Source organism: Prunus persica, chromosome G6 (assembly GCF_000346465.2).
Source record: "Prunus persica cultivar Lovell chromosome G6, Prunus_persica_NCBIv2, whole genome shotgun sequence".
NCBI classification, from domain to species: Eukaryota; Viridiplantae; Streptophyta; class Magnoliopsida; order Rosales; family Rosaceae; genus Prunus; species Prunus persica.
Window position 1 is genome coordinate 15,063,870 of NC_034014.1, and position 21,983 is coordinate 15,085,852.

General features: G+C 41.0%; 1 protein-coding gene, 1 long non-coding RNA gene and 1 pseudogene across 2 annotated transcripts; all 3 read right to left on the bottom strand.

The window, feature by feature from the left end:
* On the bottom strand, window positions 2,898–7,950 carry LOC18779952 (probable mannitol dehydrogenase). The gene is made up of 3 exons (XM_007212996.2): window positions 7,937–7,950; window positions 7,742–7,830; window positions 2,898–3,340 (listed from the first exon to the last, which is right to left on the bottom strand). Exons 1-3 carry the CDS (start codon window positions 7,948–7,950, stop codon window positions 2,898–2,900), a joined length of 546 nt encoding a protein of 181 aa, XP_007213058.2.
* LOC18778768 lies at window positions 8,458–10,462 on the bottom strand (annotated as a pseudogene).
* Window positions 20,830–21,877, bottom strand: LOC109950027. Its single transcript, XR_002272370.1, has 3 exons — window positions 21,589–21,877; window positions 21,364–21,506; window positions 20,830–20,937 (listed from the first exon to the last, which is right to left on the bottom strand). It is a non-coding gene; the product is annotated as an uncharacterized LOC109950027 (long non-coding RNA).

Genomic DNA, 21,983 nt, shown 5'->3' on the forward strand with positions numbered 1-21,983 from the left:
TTCTCGAATGGGAATTTACAATTCGATGACAAAATCTATTACGCTTCAGCATCTCTGAGACATGCCCATCTGGAGCAAACACAAAGAAGAATAGGGGAAGAACGTGACATGCCTCTCGGCACCTCTCATCGACTGAAAATAGATGTCATCTCTCACCTGTTGGTAAATCTCTCAAGACACCCATGGTGTCATACACGCTGAACGACAAGTTGATAATAGTTCTCAAAAGGCACCCAAGCCCACCAAACTGATTGCCGATGAGTAGGCCAACTATAGATTATGTGGACAGTCCCCATCCAACCTCCTAAAACCATCGGCAACACTCTTGCCGATCGGCAAGTGAACTACGGCACCTCCGAAAGCACCCAACTGATTCAGTAGGATGACGACGGAGCTTGAAGACATCTTCCCAGCCCATTCATACCAAAATTCTTACAAGATCAAAGCCATGAGCACCTACCGATCAAATCTGCCGCATTCGTGGGACCTCACGGTCCTCTCAGCAGCCAAGTCCCTAAGCTCCCGAATCTGCCCAGCAGCCCCTCTTTTGAATCAGCCCTCACAGCTCGACTCCAAAGTAAACCCAGCTAATCTTGCCGAAACTAGGAAGATGCCGCGACCACCATGAGTTGCCGAACTGCAACCACCGTGAGTTTCCAACTGTCCTCTCAACAAAAACTTTTCGATCCACCCTCACCGAACGACAAGGGTTGTGTGGAACTGCGTGGGTACCTCTCTCTTTGCCGTTATGGGCCCAAGCTCAACTCTCCCTTACCGAGCACCAAGTCTCGATCCGAAGCTCTGAGACTACACTCTCCTTCTAAAAATTCCCTAGCCACCACCGCAGACCCACGACCAAATTTCAAGGCCCAGCCCCCGGTTTCGACACCAAGCTCACAAAGACCTTGAGCCCTTGCCAATCGGCAAGGACCTTGCTGAAGCGAGATTGCGCCAGCCCCTCATCCAAAACCAGATCTTGTTGAACCAAAACCTCAAGAAATCTCCAAGGCCACCATTGCCGAATGGCAATGCCGGTGCGAAATTGAATAGAGGCCCACGAAAGTCACGGCTCCAGGTCAGCTTGTCGAAGACGTGCTGGCGCCGCAACCTCATTCCGAATACCCCCTGCCAAAACGTAGGAACCGCGAACGAAGGCCTTCTTCCTACAAACTACACCTACGTGCGCAGCATTCCTGCCGAAGAGGTGAAATGCCTTAAATTTTTCTTTCCAATCCACCCCTGCCGATGGGCAGGGTCTGTGCTACGAACAAGGAGGAAACGTGTTGTTTGGTTCTTAGCCAAAACAACCTCTGCCGACAGCTCCAACAGCCCAGACCACTCTCTTGCTTAGCTGCCAAAGCCTTCACAATTCTCTCGAGACCTAGCCAAAGACCTAGCCGACTACACGATAAAACAAGTCATTAATTTTCTCGACCAAGCTTTACCGATCAGTAGGGCACGTGCAGAACAAAAACAAAAAAACACCAAAAACAAGGCCCAAGCCCGAGGCTTTCAAACCCCTTGCCGAACGGCAGGGGTCATGCCGTGTATTCCTAAATAATAATAAATAAATAAAAATGCACACTTGCATTTTTCTCTTCAGCACCCTTGTGCATTTGGCAAACCCACTTTGCCTTCGGCACCCCTGTGCCTAAGCACATCGCCTTGCGACATGCAAGCTTTGTGTCCCCTTCGGCACCATCTGCCTAGCCACATTGCCTTGCGACATGCAAGCTTTGTGTCGCACCCTCGTGCCTAGCCATGTTGCCTTGCGACATGCAAGCTTTGTGTCGCCTTCGGCACCTTCGTGCCTAGCCATATTGCCTTGCGACATGCAAACTTTGTGCAAGCTTTGTGTCGTCTTCGGCACCCTCATGCCTAGCCACATTGCCTTACGACATGCAAGCTTTGTGTCGCCTTCGGCACCTCCGTACCTAACCACATTGCCTTGCGAGATGCAAGTTTTATGTCGCCTTCGGTACCCCCGTCCCTAGCCACATTGCCTTGCGACATGCAAGCTTTGTGTCGCCTTCGGCACCCCCGTGTCAAGCCACATTGCCTTGCGACATGCAAGCTTTGTGTCTCCTTCAGCACCCCCATGCCTAGCCATATTGTCTTGCGACATGCAAGCTTTGTGTCGCCTTCGGCACCCCCGTGCCTAGCCACATCACCTTTGGCACCCCCGCCCTTCGGTGTACTATGATGCCCTTCGGCACCTTTGCATAAAAAAAATGGGGACTTGCAAACCACTTGGCTTTTTGTTGCAAGTTCCCTCCCTCTAATGTCCTTTTTACCAGAGGACTTGGGGGACTATAGGTAGTGCACTATACAGCTTGGAGGACAAACTGTGGTGTTGCTCGACCAGTGCACTTAAAATTACAAGTCCTCAATCAAGAAATACCTTCTTACTCGCGAACTTGGGGACTACTGTTAGTACCGTAACTGACCGAGCAACTAGCTAGCCTAGATCATCCACATGCCATGCTTTGAGAGGTCATCACCTTAGCCAAAGAGGCATTACCACAAGTCACAACTCTAAGCAAAGTAAGAGGAGTCCCACATCGGAAAACTACAAGAAGTGAAGACTCCCCCTCACCTATAAAAGGAGACCACTCTCCACTTAGGAGGGGATCCATATCTGGGCTGGGCTTCTCACTTGCTATCTTTATATTTGGGTCTAATCTCCTTGTACAAATGTAAACAAACATTATCATAATGAGAACATCCTTCTCCGTGGACGTAGCCCATCATTCGGGTGAACCACGTATATCTTGTCTTCTATATGTTTATCGCTTGCCCAAATCCTCACACACTTAGTGAAGGTCCTCACCTTCATCCATCATCCATCACACCTCATCACTAAGTTGGACTCAATTTTAACCGAACCATTTTGAGCATCAACAAATATAGATTACCTTCAATTTTGTAGGGTCACTTGAGAGGAGAAAAGAATCAGCTCCAAGTCTCTTAACAGCCTCATCCTGCTTTCCTGGGGAGGAACTGATGACAGTCACTTTCAAACCAAAAGCCTTACCAATCTTCACAGCCACATGACCAAGCCCACCAAGTCCTGCCACACCCAAATGCTTTCTAGGCTCAGTCATGCCATAATATTTTGTTGGACTGTACACAATGATCCCAGCACATAAAAGTGGTGCACCCGCATCGGGGGCTAAGTTATCTGGAAAGCGGAGCATATAGCGATGGTTAACAACAATCATATCAGAATAACCACCATAAGTTTTTGTTCGGTCGTGATCGAGTGAGTTATAGGTAAATATTGTTCGTGGGCAGTAGTTCTCTAAGTCCTGGTCGCAGGTCTCACATTTCATGCAGGAACCTACTGTTGGCGTGACTTGTGGATATTGACTTACTTTCCTTACACACCAAGAATTCATATTATAATTGTAATTGATTTACTTTAATTCATGATTTCCTACTGTAAATAGATTTAGGAATTTATTATTTACTTGCCCATTCAGGTTTCATTGTATTATAAATATGACCTCCTACAAGGAGAAGAATACACAGAAAATTCCCACAAACAAATATTCTCTCATAGTTTTCATATTTTAGCATGGTATCAGAGCGGCGATCTTGGAATTGCTCACTTTAGTTTCAAACCCCCGCCACCGTTATGGGGGTTGATGATTTTTTCAACCCTCATGGAGGTAGCACCACCGACTCCTTCTCTCATTCTCAATAAACCATCGTTGAGTTGAGTGCCCAGATGGCTCCGCTCCTATAAATGCAGACTTTGACCCTGAACCCGATCCAGAATTAGGATCCTCTTTTGACGACCCTGACCTCAACTATGACGACGATGACGACGACCCCGACCCCCACTCCGATGATGACCCCAATCCCGAATTTGTCTCTGATTCAGACCCTGATCCCGATTTCGACTCCGACTCCGGCCCCGACACAGGCTCAGATTTCGATCCAAATTCCTACTCAACCTGTATCCTATGCATCTTCCGCTGCACAGATTATGACTTCTAGACTAACGACCCCGACACATGGACCAGATTGCTCATATTGTGGTGATTCGAGACACACTTGTGAGACTTGTTTTAAATCGCATGTCTACCCCGATTGGTGGGCTACTATTACATATCGAGGACAATGCACCAGTAATGGTACTGGTTATGGATTCCATACTTCCGATAAGATTGATTCTAGGAGCTGGATAATTGATTCTGGTGCAACTGATCATATGATGTTTGATCCTGATGATTTTCTGAATACTACACAACCTCGACGAACCTGTATTGCAAATGCCAATGGTGTTACTTATCCTGTGACAAGGGCTGGCACTGTTGCATTCTCATCCTCTCTCACATTGTCTAATACTTTACTTATTCCATCTTTATCCACTAAATTGTTGTTAGTTAGTCAGCTTACTGAATTGAATTGTTGTGTACTCATTTACCCGAGTTTTTGTTTGCTTCAGGATATTCGTACTAAGGAGATTCTTGGTTGTGGTACTAAGATAGGGGGGCTATATTATGTCGATGACTTCAGTCCCGACGTGGCTAACAGTGTGACACATCCGTTTGATAGCAAACAAAAGCAAATCTGGTTGTGGCACCGTCGATTGGGACATCCGTCTTTTAGATAGCATCTTATACCAGATTTATTCTCATGTTTCAAGGACTCCGACTTCACATGTGATACTTGTATTTTAGCCAAGAGTCACCATATGCCCTACCCGTTGAGTACGAACAAGTGTACTCCTTCATTTACGTTAATTCACTCTGATGTCTGGGGACCTTCGCCTATCACTGCTCCTTCTGGTGTTCGATGGTTTGTCACATTCATCGATGATTGTACACGGATGACATGGCTTTATTTGCTGAAGAATAAAAACGAAGTGTTTTCCCATTTTCAGTCCTTCCACAAACAGATGAAAACTCAGTTTAATGCTCAAATCCAGATTCTTCACTCAGACAATGGTGGAGAATTTGTCAATCATGACTTTCAGACTTACTTCCAACAACATGGAATTATCCATGAGACGACTTGTCCTCAGACACCGCAACAAAATGGTGTTGCTGAATGAAAAAATCGACATCTTCTTGAAACCGCCCGAGCACTTCTGATTAGCGCTCATGTTCCTCGCCATCACTGGGATGATGCTATTGTCACCGCAGTTCACCTGATCAACCGCATGCCTTCTGGTGTATTGACCTTTAAACTCCCTTACAGGTGCTTACGCAACACAGACCTCTGCCCTCTGTTTTGGTACTCACACCCCGAATCTTTGGATGTGTGGCTTTCGTTCATCTCCACAAAAATCAATGTAGCAAACTTGATCCCTGTGCGCTTCGTTGTGTTTTTGTGGGTTATGCCACTCATCAGAAAGGCTACCGCTGTTATCACCCTCCTACCCAATGAACCTATGTCACTTTGGATGTGACCTTTTTGGAATCTGAGCTGTTCTTCCATGACCCATCATCCAATTCTACGCTTCAGGGGGAGATACAAAGTGAAGAGCAAAATTGGAGCAACTTAGAAAATAAAGAAATTCTCCTCTATACAGAAATGATTGATCATCCTAAGTCTAGAGCACGAGATTACTCTCTGTCGAAAAGCAACCAATCGCCCATTCATAGCGATCAATTGCCTGACCCACCTGATCCATGCGAAGATATTTCTGATCCGAGTCTCACACCTATAGACAATACAGAACAACAAGATGAAGACCCCTTTCTAACTCAACAGTACCAACAGACCAATCTCCTGAGAATATCCTTGAGGTAACTACTCCTACTAGACTTGTGCATTTATATGATAAAACTATTGGATATCAATTACCTTTCAGGCAAAATCGTGGGAAGCCACCAAATCGTTATTCACTTGATATTGGCAAGACATCCAAGTATCCAATTACAAATCATGTATCCACTGAGAAGCTGTCTGAACCACTCAAGGCTTTTGTGCATCAGTTGTCTGCTATCCATATTCCAACCAAGGTCTCTGAAGCATTGAAAGATCCTAAGTGGGTCCAAGCTATAAAAGAGGAGATGAAAGCTCTTGAGAAAAATCAGACTTGGACATTCGAGACTATACCTCGAGGAAAAAAGACTATCGGATGTAGATGGGTGTTTACTATAAAACACAATGTAGATGGATCTATCGAGCGATACAAGGCAAGACTTGTGGAAAAAGGGTACACACAGACCTATGGTATAGACTATGAAGAAACCTTTGCTCCAGTTGCAAAGTTAAACACCGTCAGAGTCTTATTGTCCCTTGCAGCTAATTTGGATTGGCCACTACACCAGTTTGATGTAAAGAATGCTTTTCTACATGGCGAACTCACAGAGGAGGTGTACATGGACATTCCTCCTGGATATAATACTACTCAGACTGTAATAGTTTGCAGGTTATAAAAAGCATTGTATGGATTGAAACAGTCACCACGTGCATGGTTTGGACGGTTCACCATGGCATTGAAGAACAATGGTTTCAAACAGTGCAACTCAGATCATACTCTGTTCTTGAAACATCGAAAAGGGAAGGTAACAACATTAATAATCTATGTTGATGATATGATTATTACTGGGAATGATAAACAGGAAATATCACAGCTACAAGACTATCTGGCTACGGAGTTTAAGATGAAGGATCTAGGTGGACTCGAGTATTTCTTGGGAATTGAGGTGGCTCGATCGCAGCAAGACATATTTCTCTCTCAAAGGAAATATGTCTTAGACTTGTTGACAGACACAGGAATGCTAGATTGTAAACCTGCGGACACTCCAATTGTTCAGAATCATCATCTTGGAGAATATCCGGATCAAGTTCCAACTAACAAAGAAAGATACCAAAGGTTAGTGGGAAGATTGATCTATTTGTCACATACTCGACCAGACATTGCTTATGTGGTGAGCGTTGTCAGTCAATTTATGCACTCTCCAAGTGAAGACCACATGAATGCAGTTCTTCGGATACTTAGATATTTGAAGTCTGCACCTGGAAAAGGACTTATGTTCTCAAAGCATGGTCATCTAAATATTGATGGTTATTCAGATGCAGATTGGGCAGCTAATGTAACAGATAGAAAATCCACATCGGGTTACTTCACATTAGTGGGAGGTAATTTGGTGACATGGAGGAGCAAGAAACAGAATGTAGTAGCTTTATCCAGTGTAGAAGTCGAGTTCAGAGGCATGACTAAAGGGATTTGTGAACTTGTTTGGTTAAGAAAGTTGCTTACTGAACTTGGGTATAAACCTACATCCACAATGAATCTCTTTTGTGACAACAAGGCTGCTATAGCCATTGCACAGAATCCGGTTTAGCATGATCGTACTAAACATGTTGAGGTGGATCGACACTTCATCAAAGAGAAGCTTGAGGCTAAAGTGTTTCAGTTTCCTTTTGTGAAATCCAATGATCAATTGGCGGATATTTTGACAAAGGCAATTTTCAGTAAAGCATTCCACAATTCACTGGATCAGTTGGGCATTGGCGACATCTATGCACCAACGTGAGGGGGAGTGTTGGCGTGACTTGTGGATATTGACTTACTTTCCTTACACACCAAGAATTCCTATTATAATTGTAATTGATTTACTTTAATTCCTGATTTCCTACTGTAAATAGATTTAGGAATTTATTATTTACTTGCCCATTCAGGTTTCGTTGTATTATAAATATGACCTCCTACAAGGAGAAGAATACACAGAAAATTCCCACAAACAAATATTCTCTCATAGTTTTCATATTTTAGCACCTACTATGACCCCAACTCCTACACAATCACCTACTTTGAATTTCTCCAAATTCTTCCCAGCTTTGGTCACAACACCAACAATTTCATGCCTGGAAAATCAATTGAAAATGTTCAACACACACATGAATGATTTCACAGGAATAATAAAACGATCATTTCTGCTACGTTCTGCCAAAAGCAGAGAGATATAACAACCAATTCCCATACATGAATGCAATTTTTTATAAGATATTTGGTCATATGCAGAGGTAAACAGAATAAAAAACATTTTGAAATGCAAATATTTAAAATTAAAAAAACAAACAAATATGCATGTTAAGATTCCAAATTTTTACAATGACATCATGCCTTATGCCTATAAAAAGATCCTTATCGAAATCATTTGCGTTTGATTTATAACAATCAAATGAATTCGAGCATTAGTTCATGTTTCTAGAGCCCCTTGCATTCTACTAGGATAGGCGGAGACAAGCACCAAACAAACATAAACACCACCAAAAGAAAGCATAAGCAATTTGTTAATATCTGTTTGGAAATCAGGGATTGATCAGGCAATTTAACACTTCGTGTTTCTCCTGAATAGAATATCCCCATCATAACGTCTTAGGCACAATGCCCACGAAAAGCTATAAGCCTGGAAATAAGTTAAAAGTTGCACATTGATGCATCCTCCTCCTAATAGAAAAATTCAGTCTTTGTTGTTATAAAACAAAACAATGAAGTGTTTGTGGTCAGATAGGCATACCCAAAACTAAGGGAAAGATTGGCAACTCCAGGGGCTTGTCAGGCAAACCCACCGTGACCAGCTTCCCATTCAGCTTCAGTAGACCAATTAATGGAGCCAACGCATGAACTGCAGACACCGTGTCAATGATGTAATCCATGGTACCCATTGCTGCCTGCATAGTAAAAGCAGGAAACAGCAAAATATTAGGGTAAATCACTAAATATTCTAGACCTTCTGAGAAGAGGAACCAAAAAATAAACATTATGGAATCAATCTGCAGAACAACGTATAATGTGGAGTTGTTGAGGTAGGTCATATCAAAGATCTGAGATTTGTTCGCAGCATTGCACCTAGATGTTTCATTTCTTGTATTATTTACCACTAGCCTCTTTGCACTGGTGCATGAAGGGTGACTAACTAAACTGTTATTGACTTCGAGGATGACTAACTAAATTGATAAGTATTGAGGGTAGTGGGAAAGAAAGCTAAGAACGGTTATATTTTACTATAAATTTGTAAACTATTTCAATGGAATATTTTACTCTTGTTATATAAATTGGTTTGTTGTAGCCATTTCTTAAGTGGAGCATGTTAAGGGATTTTGTAAGTTTCATGGTTCCTCCTTGTAGATATAGATTACCTTCAATTTTGCAGGGTCACTTGAGAGGAGAAAAGAATCAGCTCCAAGTCTCTTAACAGCCTCATCCTCCTTTCCTGGGGAGGAACTGATGACAGTCACTTTCAAACCAAAAGCCTTACCAATCTTCACAGCCACATGACCAAGCCCACCAAGTCCTGCCACACCCAAATGCTTTCCAGGCTCAGTCATGCCATAATATTTCATTGGACTGTACACAGTGATCCCAGCACATAAAAGTGGTGCACCCGCATCAAGGGCTAAGTTATCTGGAAAGCGGAGCACATAGCGATGGTGAACAACAATCATATCGGAATAACCACCATAAGTTTTTGTTCAGTCGTGATCGAGTGAGTTATAGGTAAATATTGTTCGAGGGCAGTAGTTCTCTAAGTCCTGGTCGCAGGTCTCACATTTCATGCAGGAACCTACTATGACCCCAACTCCTACACGATCACCTACTTTGAATTTCTCCACATTCTTCCCAGCTTTGGTCACAACACCAACAATTTCATGCCTGGAAAATCAATTGAAAATGTTCAACACACACAGGAATGATTTCATTCACAGGAATAATTTCTACTATGTGCTGCAAAAAGCAGAGGCATACAACAACCAATTCCCACACCTGAATGCAATTTTTTATAAGATATTTGGTCACATGCAGAGGTAAACAGAATAAAAAACATTTTGAAATGCAAATATTTATTAAAAAAAACACAGAAATATGCATGTTAAAATTCCATCTACCAAACAACTAATCCACCAAATATTTACAATGACATCATGCCTTATGCCTATAGCAAGAACATTATCGAAATCATTTGCGTTTGATTTATAACAATCAAATGAATTTACTATAACTTATAATAGTAAAATGTTTTCAATAGTAAGATTCATGACAGTCTAGACTCTTATTAAGACAAAAACCACATTGATCCTTGTGAAGTAGGCTTCCGTAAATAACATTTTCATTCAAACTTAACAGAGACACATCATATTATCTTTCATACAGAGTGACACGAGATTAGCATGTTACCCAGGTACAATAGGGTAGTTGGTGAACCCCCATTCATTCTTGACAGAATGCAAGTCTGAATGGCAAACCCCACAGTAAAGGACCTTTATTGTTACATCATCATCAGCATTTTCCCTGCAAATAACACAAACAACAGCTCAAGTAAATAAACAAATGTAGTACAAAAACTGAGTGATCGATTAATTTTATGACTTTCATTTCTTTTTTTTATTTTATCAGTCTTTATATTTGCAAGTTTTAGTAAAAGAAAATTAATCACCTGGGGAGTGATCCCCTTCTTATCCCCCTGAATTTCAAAAGCATTAAAACACTTGATAACAACAGAATGGGTTATTTTGTAACTCTCTTTTTATCGTTTTGTCAAAGTAATCTTACACAAGTTATGGGTATAGCTGCTAAGTTAAGCAAAATCCATAACCAAAACCCACCAGAAATTCTTAAATCAATTACATGCTGTATTTTCTAGCATGGTGCAAGTGGCGCCACCACACAGGGTTTTTGAATTTTTTTTACTTTATATTATACTAGCCTCTCCCGCTTCCGCGCCTGCGGGAGGCTTTTTTTTATAGAAAATTTTAAATTTATTTTAGAATTAAAAAAGATAATGGGTAGTTGTGTTCCATAAAAATAGGATCCATTATTTGATTTTTCTTTTAATTTTAATTTTTTTAATATGAAAAAGTGTGAATTTATCATATTATCTTCGTTTAATTAATAATTTCAATTCTTAATGTTTGCATTGACCAAGGGTATTTTCTGGTATTTTGAATGTTTTATCATTCTCAGCATTTTGCTTTATATATATAGATATATTCATATTATAAAAACTGCATATATACTCCAACGTGCAGCACATTGACACATAAATGTATTTGGTAGAACTGATTTCTAATATATAATTTCTTCTAAATAAATAAAAAGTACTTTATTCCACTAAAAACAAAACCAAAAAAGGTGCAGCACCGACCCTACGTTGGAGCAAAGCTTCCATCACATTGTGTAGGGTCTAATCAACTGTTAGAAGCCAAAAATACAAGGGAAATATGCTGATATAATCAGTTTTCACAAGTGGTGTTCTGAAATGATTAGGTTACAAATTGTGTTCTGATATAATCACTTGTGAACGTGAAATGACCAAACTGCCCTCCATATAAAAGCACATGTAGCAACCCTTTGCCACCCCTTTTCTGAAAGGGAACTTGTCTGAACTCCTAAAACTCTCTCTCCTCTGTGTTGGAAGGTTGGCAAAAATTGGGGGAACTCAAGGTTGCGAGACATGTTCCCACTGAGCAATCCAGTTCGCAACCCATCCATCGTCATAACCCAAATGTCCTCAAATTTGGGACCCTAGCTTGGGCGCAGCGAAGCCGGAAGGCACGGCCTCCATTGTTGACCTCCAGATCGAGGTGACTGCTGCGAGTCCACAGAGAAGGGAAAGTGGCGACTTCCGGTGTCGTTGTGAACGGATGTGAGTTGTGATATTGGTTTGGTAGTGTATGTGTATTATGAAATCGTTCAGCCCCTTTTCACCACAGAGAGATAAAAGCTTAAATTTTCAGTTTGAAGGAGTTATGATATGTTGAAATTCATAGTTTGTGATATTATCTGCAGTGGGATCTGTCTGGTGAACTTGAATTTTGTTTAAAATTGACTGAATGCGTGTATAATGTAGTGCAATGTGTTTGATAATGGTGAAAATAACAGCACACAGAAAAATCATATGTTAACTTTGTCTAGCCTAAAAATTTGTAAATACGGCTAGTGTTAGGCTCAATTTAGATGCTAATGTGGGGAATTTATTGGCATTCTGGGTTTGTTTTGGTAATAAGAAGTATAGTTTGTGTGTTTTGGTTTCGAATTTGGTAATTGAGCTTGTACTACATTATACGTTTTCTATCACAACCTGATCCTTTTGTTGAAGGTGTTTACATTTGTCAAAAGCCTTGGAGGGTTAGAGGGTTCATATTTCTGCCATTGTATGTGTATGTTAGTTTGTTAATAACTTGGAACCCACAGATATGTACAAAATCAGAGAAAAAACAAAAAGGAATAAAAGTTACTTGTTGAAGCAGCTACAATTTGAGTTTGAAGATTTGAGGATTTAGAAGATGATATGTGTAGTGGAATGACTGTTGTGCATGTTTTTATTCATCTATTTTTTATTTTTTAGTGTTATGAATCGGTGTAGTAATTATTTATGTTATTTGCAGAAATGGATACAGTTGGAATTTTGGTATGCTACAATGGAAGTTGGGTTAAGAAGGATAACATTGAGAGTTATGAAGGTGGGGAGGCTAAAGGCATAATAGTGTCACGGAACGTAACGTTTTCCGAACTTGTTGAACGCATTTATAAGATCATGGATGCAGAGCCCACGAAATATAGTGTCACATTGAAGTATTCAGTTCCTGTATCCGCATCTGTCAGTAAGCACATAAGGGTTGAAGACAATGATGATGTTCAGTATTTTCTCAAGTACAACACAGATGTTATGGCCTCTAAAGTAACCCCTTTAGTAGCAAGCTTGAAAAATATCGAAGGTCATGGTATTGAAGGGTGCAATGGCATTGTAAGCGTTGAGAGTAGCAATGCTCCTGCTACCTTTGTTGTGGAACGAAGAAATGTGGTAATTTCGCACAATGAAACTGAAAATGGTGGGAATGGTTTTAATTGGAGTGATTGGGTTGAAGAAGTTCATTTTGAAAGCGGTGAAAACATAGTTGCTGATTTATATCAACCTAGCAATGAAGAGGAACCGTACTCTGCACCAATTGTGCATCCTCCTGAGGACAGCAATGCGGAACCCTCCACTGTGCAGTGTAGACAGGTGCAATCTGAACCTCCCCGGCAATCAAGTTCGAGTGAAATGCATACAATTCGGGTTGATTCGAAGCATGGTGAGAGTGTGGAATATATTGGTTATGGTGGAGGCCTTTCGTGCATAAATTGGGAAGCAAATTTGAAGGTTGGCCGAGTTTATCCAAATAAGATTGCCCTTTTAAAAACCATCAGTTTAGCAGCAATTAGAGGCCACTTTCGGTTCAGAACAGTCCAATCTGGGAAGCGTCGGTTTTGTGTTCGCTGTTGGCAGGTGCCTTGCCCTTGGAAACTTTGGGCATATAAAGTTGGATTACATGAGTTTAAGGTTGTTAAATACGATCCACTTCATGAATGTGATCTGAGGTTTGTAAGTAGTCACCATCCTCAAGCTACGGCCGAATTGGTGTCTGACTGTGTTAAATGAAGATTTCAGGATTCGCGCAGCATTTATACTGCAGCTGATATAAAGACAGATGTGAAAAAAAAATTTGGTGTCAGCATAAGCTACTCTACAGCTTGGAGAAGCCGAGAGTTAGCTTTCAAAACAATGAGAGGGTCTGCAGAAGAGTCGTATTCCCTTCTCCCTTCCTATTGTTGTGAATTGGAGTGTACAAATCCGGGAACTTTGACATACATTCAGACTGATGCAGCCGACCACTTCTTATATTTTTTTATGTCAATTGGTGCATGCATACGAGGATTTAAGTCGTCAATGCGGCCCGTGATTGCTGTTGATGCTACCCATTTGAAGTGCAAGTATAAAGGTGTTTTGTTTGTTGCGACCGCATTTGACGGAAATCGCAACATATATCCTGTTGCCTTTGCGATTGGAGATTTGGAGACGGATGCAGCATGGGAGTGGTTTTTGAGAAAATTACATTGTGCAATTGGTGATTGCTCGAATCTTGTTGTCATATCTGATCGCAATGTTAGCATACAACATGGGTTGCGTAGAGTTTTTCCTGGGGCAAGCCATGGTATTTGCTTTTATCACTTGAAGGGCAATATGAAAGCCTCATTTCACTTGAAGCGACGGGATCCGATATTGGGGTATTTTGTAAGGGCAGCGAAGTCTTATCGTCTAGCGGAGTTCAATCGTCACTTTTCGATGATAAACAATGAGCGAGTGAGAACTTATCTACTACATGCAGGCGTTCAGAAGTGGTCTCGGGCCCACTGTGATGGACGACGCTATAGTGTGATGACAACGAATATTGTGGAGTCCATTAATTCAGTTCTTCGTTTTGCAAGGATGCTTCCGGTCCTACACTTGATCGATGAAATCACAAATTTACTTCTCACTTGGTTTAGTCAACGTCGAGATTTAGCAATGAAATGTCATTCTACATTGTGCCCTAATTTGGGTGAACAGAAGTTAAGGAAGAGGTTAGACGCTGCGTCAAGGATGAATGTGGTCAAAATCAATGATGTCGAGTATAATGTTCTGGATGGTGATTTGAACGGTCTGGTGCACTTGGCAAACCGTAGTTGTACGTGCAGGAAGTTTGACTTGGAGCAACTCCCGTGCAAGCATGCTATTGCGGTATGTCGGCACTTGAATTTGAACCCCTACTCCTTTGCCTCTTCTTATTATACACGAGCTACATGGGCAGCTGCATATGCTGAATCTATTTATCCTGTACCACATAAAGGCACATGGGTTATTCCCGAACATTTGAACAATGTCAAAATCCTTCCTCCTGTTTGTAAGGTTATGCCGGGCCATCGCAAAATGCAAAGAGTACCTTCCAAAGGAGAGGACTCCCGGCAAAAAAAATGCTCAAGGTGTGGTGTGAAGGGCCACTACCGAAATACATGCAAACAATCTGTCCCTCTCAAGAACTGAAGTGTCTATTTGCGCATATTGTACAGTTGTTCAGTTTGTACCTCAGTTGTCATCAACTGTGAAGTTCATGAATAGGTTCGGTGATGCTGCAGGGATGGAAGTCCGTCAATTAAACGGTCATGTGAAGCATATGGAACAAGGTAACAAGTTCCTTGCAATGAGAGCCTATTATTAGTACAAATTTGTGAACTTACACTTCCACCTGTGAAAAGGAAACCAGCTGTTATTTAACAGTGTTCCACTGGCCAATGTGTCTTACACATTAGCATTTCTATTCGTTTGTGATGTACCTTTTATTTATTTTAATTTAAATTGTATTCGATTTGGTGTTGTGAACTGTGATTGTAGTCACGTTGGCATCACTTGGTTTCCTTTCCTACACAACGTTTTGTCCTGTCTTTATATTCACCGTATTGGTATTGTATTGTGACTTTGTTGCGCCGTATTGGTATTGTATTGTACCTTCGTTGCCCTCGTATTGGTATTGTATTGTACCTTTGTTGCACTGCTATTGGTAGTGTAATTAAAAAGGTTTGTGTCCAAAATGAAATGGCCTAGAAGGCTAACTAAAATGTAATCTCGTACGTAAAACTCCTTCAAATGCAAATGTTACGCAATTACTGGGAGCGTCATTGTACTTCATGATTTCTCATTGTTCTGATTGCCATAGACCAAACTATATATAGTTTTTGGGAAACTATCCATGCTCATTGTTCTGATTGCCATAGTTATTGCTTATTTAATTCCAATGTTCATTATAGTACTGAAATGACTAACTACTGAACTTAAATCAGTACTGAATATTACCACCTATCCCTTCAAATTGTTACTTCATTAATTAAATGTCTATAATCCTTTTTTTTGGGGCATTTATTATTATTGCTTTCATAACTTTATTTGTCTTGTTAGTAAAAAATTTCATGTTTTTATAGTGTCCGTGGTTTGTATCCAATTGCCTTAAGGTATCGATATATGTCCCATATTTCCATGGATATTCCGCGCGTCATAACCATCGATCTGTCCGAAACCCTCCATATATACGACCGTTGCTAGAGTCACTGTTTATCATTACTCAGATGTAGAGGCTATTATATGAGGTGTATATCCATAAAGCAGCAATAAAACCATACTATAAGCACAATACGATTGCAATATGAGTCAATAATTATACAATACAAACACAATATACATGCTTAATGCTTCTAATATGAGGCCAATAAACGTTTAATAAGCACACCTCCACGTTACAGCACTTCAAATTTATACAAACTAAGTAATTTCCCACTCAACGGTGAGAATAAGAGGAAGGCGTAAACAAGGCACCACATTCATACAAAAGCCACCAAATACATACAAAATGATTCCACCCGTACTTACCCTGACCCAGCTACAGAAACCCTTCCACAAAATCACCATGTTTACAGGTCCATGAATAGATCCAATTCTTTGGTCTTCTTCCTCGCTGCATGCACAAGGCTATGATCAGCCATTCCCTGGCCACCCTTATTCAGCACCTGCCAGACACCACCAACATCTATTTCGCTCCAATTGTAGTCAGGTGACACGACGGAAGCATAATCCCGGAACATCTCGAACCCATTGTTAAAACATTCAACCAGTTCATGGTTAAATTCTTCAGATTCAGTGAATTTTTGGACAGCATCTTTCTTTGTTTCTTCCAATTGTAACGTCAACGAGGCTAACTTCGCGCTTCGACTTTGGGCTTTCATTGTTTGCTTAACTTCTCTAGCAAATGCTTTGTTCAGCTTGTTCGTCAAGTTGCCCATCACCTGGCCATGAATATCGCATTTGGTTTCCCACCAATCCGTTGCCGTACACAAATATTGGAGGTGACGCTTCACTTCAGCTATTTTCTTTAGCGGATCAATGTTGTCAGCCTCACTTCCGGATGACGTGGGATCGTTATTTGGAGTCCCAGGTGGAGATGGGAAAGGGACATGCCATGGCTGGTCTCCTGGGTAACTAACAACCTCGTTTGGAGGGATTACGTCTGACATCTTCAACTTCAAATGGGGATAATGCACACATGCACCCTGAAAAACAGTTAACGTTAGGTTGAATCTGGAGCATCGTTTTCGTTACCAACAATAGGGTGAGCTTTACTACAGCTATCGTGTCTAATATATATGGAATTGAATGAGTAGGTTAGACCCTCTTATATAGAGGAAGTTGTGTGTTTTATATTGCTTTCAATGACTACATTACAAAATCAGTCTTCAGTCATTACTCCTCTCTGTCACTGACAGCATTGTAATATGCCCATTACATCGGACCAAATACGAATATACACACCTGTCAACGTTGGAATACTCGGCCGTACCAATATACACACCTGAACAACAGTGACTACACAAATTACACACAATCTTCATCACAATTCTATACTATATTAATATTGAAGGTGCTGCCATATGAATAATAGCTTAGTAGCAAGTTCCCCATTAACTCATTTTACCAACTGTACAGACTTGTTCATAAATGACAAAGTATCCCCTACAAATGACGACAATAGGCAAGTCCATCTAAAAACAAATTAATACCACCAAATCAGTCATATACAGTCCCGACCTAAATGTTAAGGCGAATAAAACGTCAGGTAGGATGAATACACCTACAAATATTTGCAAATGGAAAAAAATCAGAGTTAGGAATTCACCGTTATATACAAAAATGGAACTCATATGAAGGAATTTAGAAGACAGCAAAAAGGAAATTGGAAACACAAATAGTTTCATGGTCCATTTTTGTAATTGGCCCATTCGTTGTCAAATTACTGTACTCATATATTTGGGACAATTTGTAGTTTTGGTACAGGACGGAAATTGGGGAAAGAGGACAAAAGGAATCAATTGCAAATTCAACAAGGGTCCCATACAACAACCACCAACCAATGGTAAATGATAGTTATATATACAGCTGTTATCATGCAAAGCCCAAGTCAAACGTGTTGCCCAACAACTCCCGCCAATAACTCCCGCCTAAAATTGGACCCAACAACTGCCGCCAATAACTCCCGCCTCTTCATCACAGTCATTTACTCTTGGTCATTAATACCTCCCACTATTTAATTGTAACCCAGCTGCATCCACCCAACATTTCCATCACACTTACTGCAACCAAACCCCCCTGCCTGCGCAGCTATTTCACCTACATCACAATGAATGGCAGTTTGGGCAAACTAATGGCCACACCAACCCACAGTAAATACCCAACACCCATGGACCCCAACCCCACACCAAACCCAACCTTTGCCATTACTGAAGGAGGGGACACGGAAACACCTGCCAAAGCAGCAACAGAAGACACTGAAGACTGGGTCCATGGACTGCAGCAATGTCGAGCCAATACCATGTTCTGGAAAAATCTCCATGCAGACATAGTTAGCAAAATTAAAGAGGGCCAAGCTAGGTGGGGTGTCATAAAAAAACGCACAATTCGGGCGCGTTATCAAGCCCGGATGCATCTCCTACATATGAAGGCTGTCAGAGCTAGAATTGAAAATGCCCCTGCCGGTGCAGTTATTGCATTCAAAGAATCAGACGAAATGGCTCAGCTGAAGCAACAACAACTGGAATCCGGCTTCGAACTATTTAGGAAGTTTGCACAAATTGTGGATGCAGAAGGAAAGTGGGACATCACTGTGGGAGGGGTCATGAACTTAATGGGTCGCGGTCGCCGCATTTGACGGGTATGCAACTCGAAATTCGGCCACAGCCAGAGGGTTTGCCTTGTAATATTACCATGGCTACTATTGGGGACAAACCCAGTACAGTGGAATTTTTGACGTGCCCTCTTTTTGTAATATATACGTATGAGGTGCCCTTTTTATTTATTTCGTTTGTTTTCTGTAAGTTTGAGGGGGCCTCGTTCGTACATATGTATAATGTAAGCTGCAGGTGCCGTCTTTGTTAAGATTGTATTATGTAAGTTTGAGGTCACCTCTTTGTAAATTTTGTCTTCAGTAAGTTTCACCTGGCTTGTTATTTTATTTTGTATGCTGCCAGGTTGAGGTGGCCTTCGTATTATATGTACGTTTCAGGTGCCTTTCTTTTGTGTTGTATGCATGAGGTTTGATAACTGCAGTTGATGTAGTTTGGCTGCATTCATTTCATATTCGATATAACGTAATTACCTTCCGCATAGTTCATATTTGTAGACTTGTTAAATGACAGTGCAAAACCAATACGTAAGACAGTATAAAAACATTTATAATAGCTGTACCAATTGCAAATCATGCAGAGGTTACATTGGAATGCCAATATAACACCAATATCGGGCATTATAAAATCAATACAAATCAATATCGATACAATAAAGGTGCAATACGATACCAATATAGTGCCACTGTCCTATCAATACGTCAATCATACACCAATATACAGACAACGAAGAATGGCATCTACTGTATATGCAAGTGTATACCATGCCGTATCTGTCATAAACCAAGGCTATGAATAACATTAGGCCCAATATATAATTACTGTAGGCAATGGTAAAACACCCCATTAAGTCCAGGTTTCATGTTTGTGCACTCACACCATGTAACTGAAACATTGTGCACATGCAAGTGTAACCCTTTGAATTTGGGATGACCCTCTTCAACACCCTAAATATCGCGCAACATGAACAACAATTCATACCTTCCAAAACAAGAAGATGAGTAGGAGGAGCCTCCGTACCGTGAGGGTGAGTCAGTGACGTCTCGGTTGCCCGGTCAAGAGGCGACTTCAAGATCTCGCTGGGAAATGGAAGCCGCAAGTTCAGTGTGTTCACGGCTGTGCTACTGTGGGAACGTTGTCAAAACGCATACATCGTGGACGGTTGCTCATCCTGGAAGGAGGTTTCAAGTATGTGCAAGGGTAAGTTTATTTCTGTGTAAGTTTGAGCTGACATTTGGGAATTGTCTGTATTCCAAATCTGATGTTGGCTGTCTTTGTTTGAAAACATTGATTCCGTTTCTGCAGAGGAATGGATGTACATTTTGGGAATGGGCTGACCTAGAGATGTGTGACAGATCGAAGCACATCATTCCAGGCTTGCTTAGGAAAATAAACCGCTTGGAAGAAGAACAAAATGCTGGAAAAGGGAAGATGAAAAACCCATGGTTTTGGGTCTCTGTTTTCTTGGTTGGAATGGTCATTTATTTGTTGTTTTCCAAATGTAATAGGACTCCTGGTCATCTACAGTTGGCAGGTTAAAGTTGGTTAGGTTATAGATGTAATGGAACAGGTTTGATTTATTATAAATCAGTGATGGCAGACATGGTCGTTTTCTATTTCATATTGGGTTGAAAAGGCAAACACAAAAGGCATAGCCAATAACCCCAGGCTCAGGTATTTTGGTATCAACTCTTATGCAGCCTCAATCGTCAGACCAATTATTCCACGTAAAACATGAGAAAGAACTAAATATTTGACGGTGAGGGACCTCCCAAAACTACAACTCAATGACGTCAAATTTGAGCTTCTAATTGGCCCAGCCGAGCGTTAATGAAAATGTTTGTGCTAACGAACCCCGACATTTCCGTGCGGATCGGATTTAAAAAATGCATATACAAAACAAAGTATTCAACCTAACTAAACTAAACTAAACAGTCGACAATGCACTGTCGTCTCATGTTTACAGGTCCATGACATAGCCACCCAATATATACTTTCAACTGTCACGAAAATGAACACCCTAATATATTGCCAAATGAGAGTCGAATATTTCGCTATAGTGGCGATAAAATAATGGAAAAAGGCTACAATGTGGGTGGCCCCAAAAAATTGCATTTCGCTGCAACTTGTGCCAAATGATGGATTTACAATCTCTGTTAAGCACAGAATGTCAACAATTACTTGTAACAAAGGAAAGTGAATACAACCCTTCTACCATGGAAGACAAGTACAGTTGAATTCCGTTACATAAATGAACACCCTGCAACAAACTACAAAATCACCCCACTTTATCGCGTGGTGAGCAAAATGTCAAAAATTGTGCCATGTTACGCAAAAACTCATATTCAGTTTCAATATTCACAATACGACAAAACAGCCTGCAACTTCTTTCACATACGTGTACAGAATCTGAGATGTCAATATGGGTATGAAGCTCGAAGGACCACCTGCAGAAGGAGGACATATGTGCCACTTCAGCATTCATATAAAGGGAAAATGAGATGTCATAAGACATGTTCAATTTGAAGAAGTAATTGTTTGAACCTTTCATAAAGAACATGAAACAAGTTTTGGATTAGACACAGTCGGAGTTTAGAACATATGACATACGTAAATCAGATGCCAGTTGCGAAACATTGACATTACCATCTATAGTGTTCAAATCCCCAATACCCTAAACTTTGATGCACAAAAGTAGCCATTTTCATTCATCACAGTTGGACAAGTTCCGAACATAATGTAAGTTATCTTAAATGAACACTGACGTCACAGGTGAGTACGTACGACGTAACTACAATGAAGTAAATAACAACGCAATTCCAAAGGCAATAGTTAACAATAAAGCAGCAATGAGGTCAGTTTAGGGCTTTTACCTCATACATAGGCCTCCCCCCTGAAAGCCTCGATTGCAAGCTTCAATCGGTAGTAGCCAAACTTCGATGGGTCAATGGTATGTAAAGGAATGCCGGCACTAAGGTACTCAATATATTTGACTGTCATAATGCCACATGAAGTACTGTCCACCCGAGCAGTAGACAAGTTAGAAGTGCACGTATTGATAACATCCGATTATAGTGCTTTAAAAGAACACAGCTTACCCATCACTTTGTTGAGGAACATCGGAAATTCTGCAAATTGTGAATTGGTTAAAGTTTGACATGTCAGTCCCCTTTCTCTTCACCGCTTCAACCTCCGATTTCTCATAAAACCTCATTTCATGCAGCACCTTTGCAAGCGTATGGGTAATAGGCTCCATGAATCGGACAAGCATACTGTTGGAGGTAAAATCAGAATACGAGTCATAGACAGTGACAGTATGTCGCACAAAGTCGACTTCTACTGCCACCCAATGGGACTGTCGAACATTATACGGGAGATAGACCTTGCGCACTTTCGTCCATGCTTGTGCATACCCATGTTGCCATGACCCATTGACAAAGTGGTGTACATTTTTGAGGTAGTTAGGCGGAGGGTCAACGTTCCTTGAAGCATA

Bases quoted from the DNA above. Each gene is read 5' to 3' on its own strand.
- LOC18779952 (XM_007212996.2), bottom strand. The intron at 3,341-7,741 runs GTGCTAAAATAT...CGCCAACAGTAG, and splicing joins AGGAGTTGGGGTCATAGTAG to GTTCCTGCATGAAATGTGAG.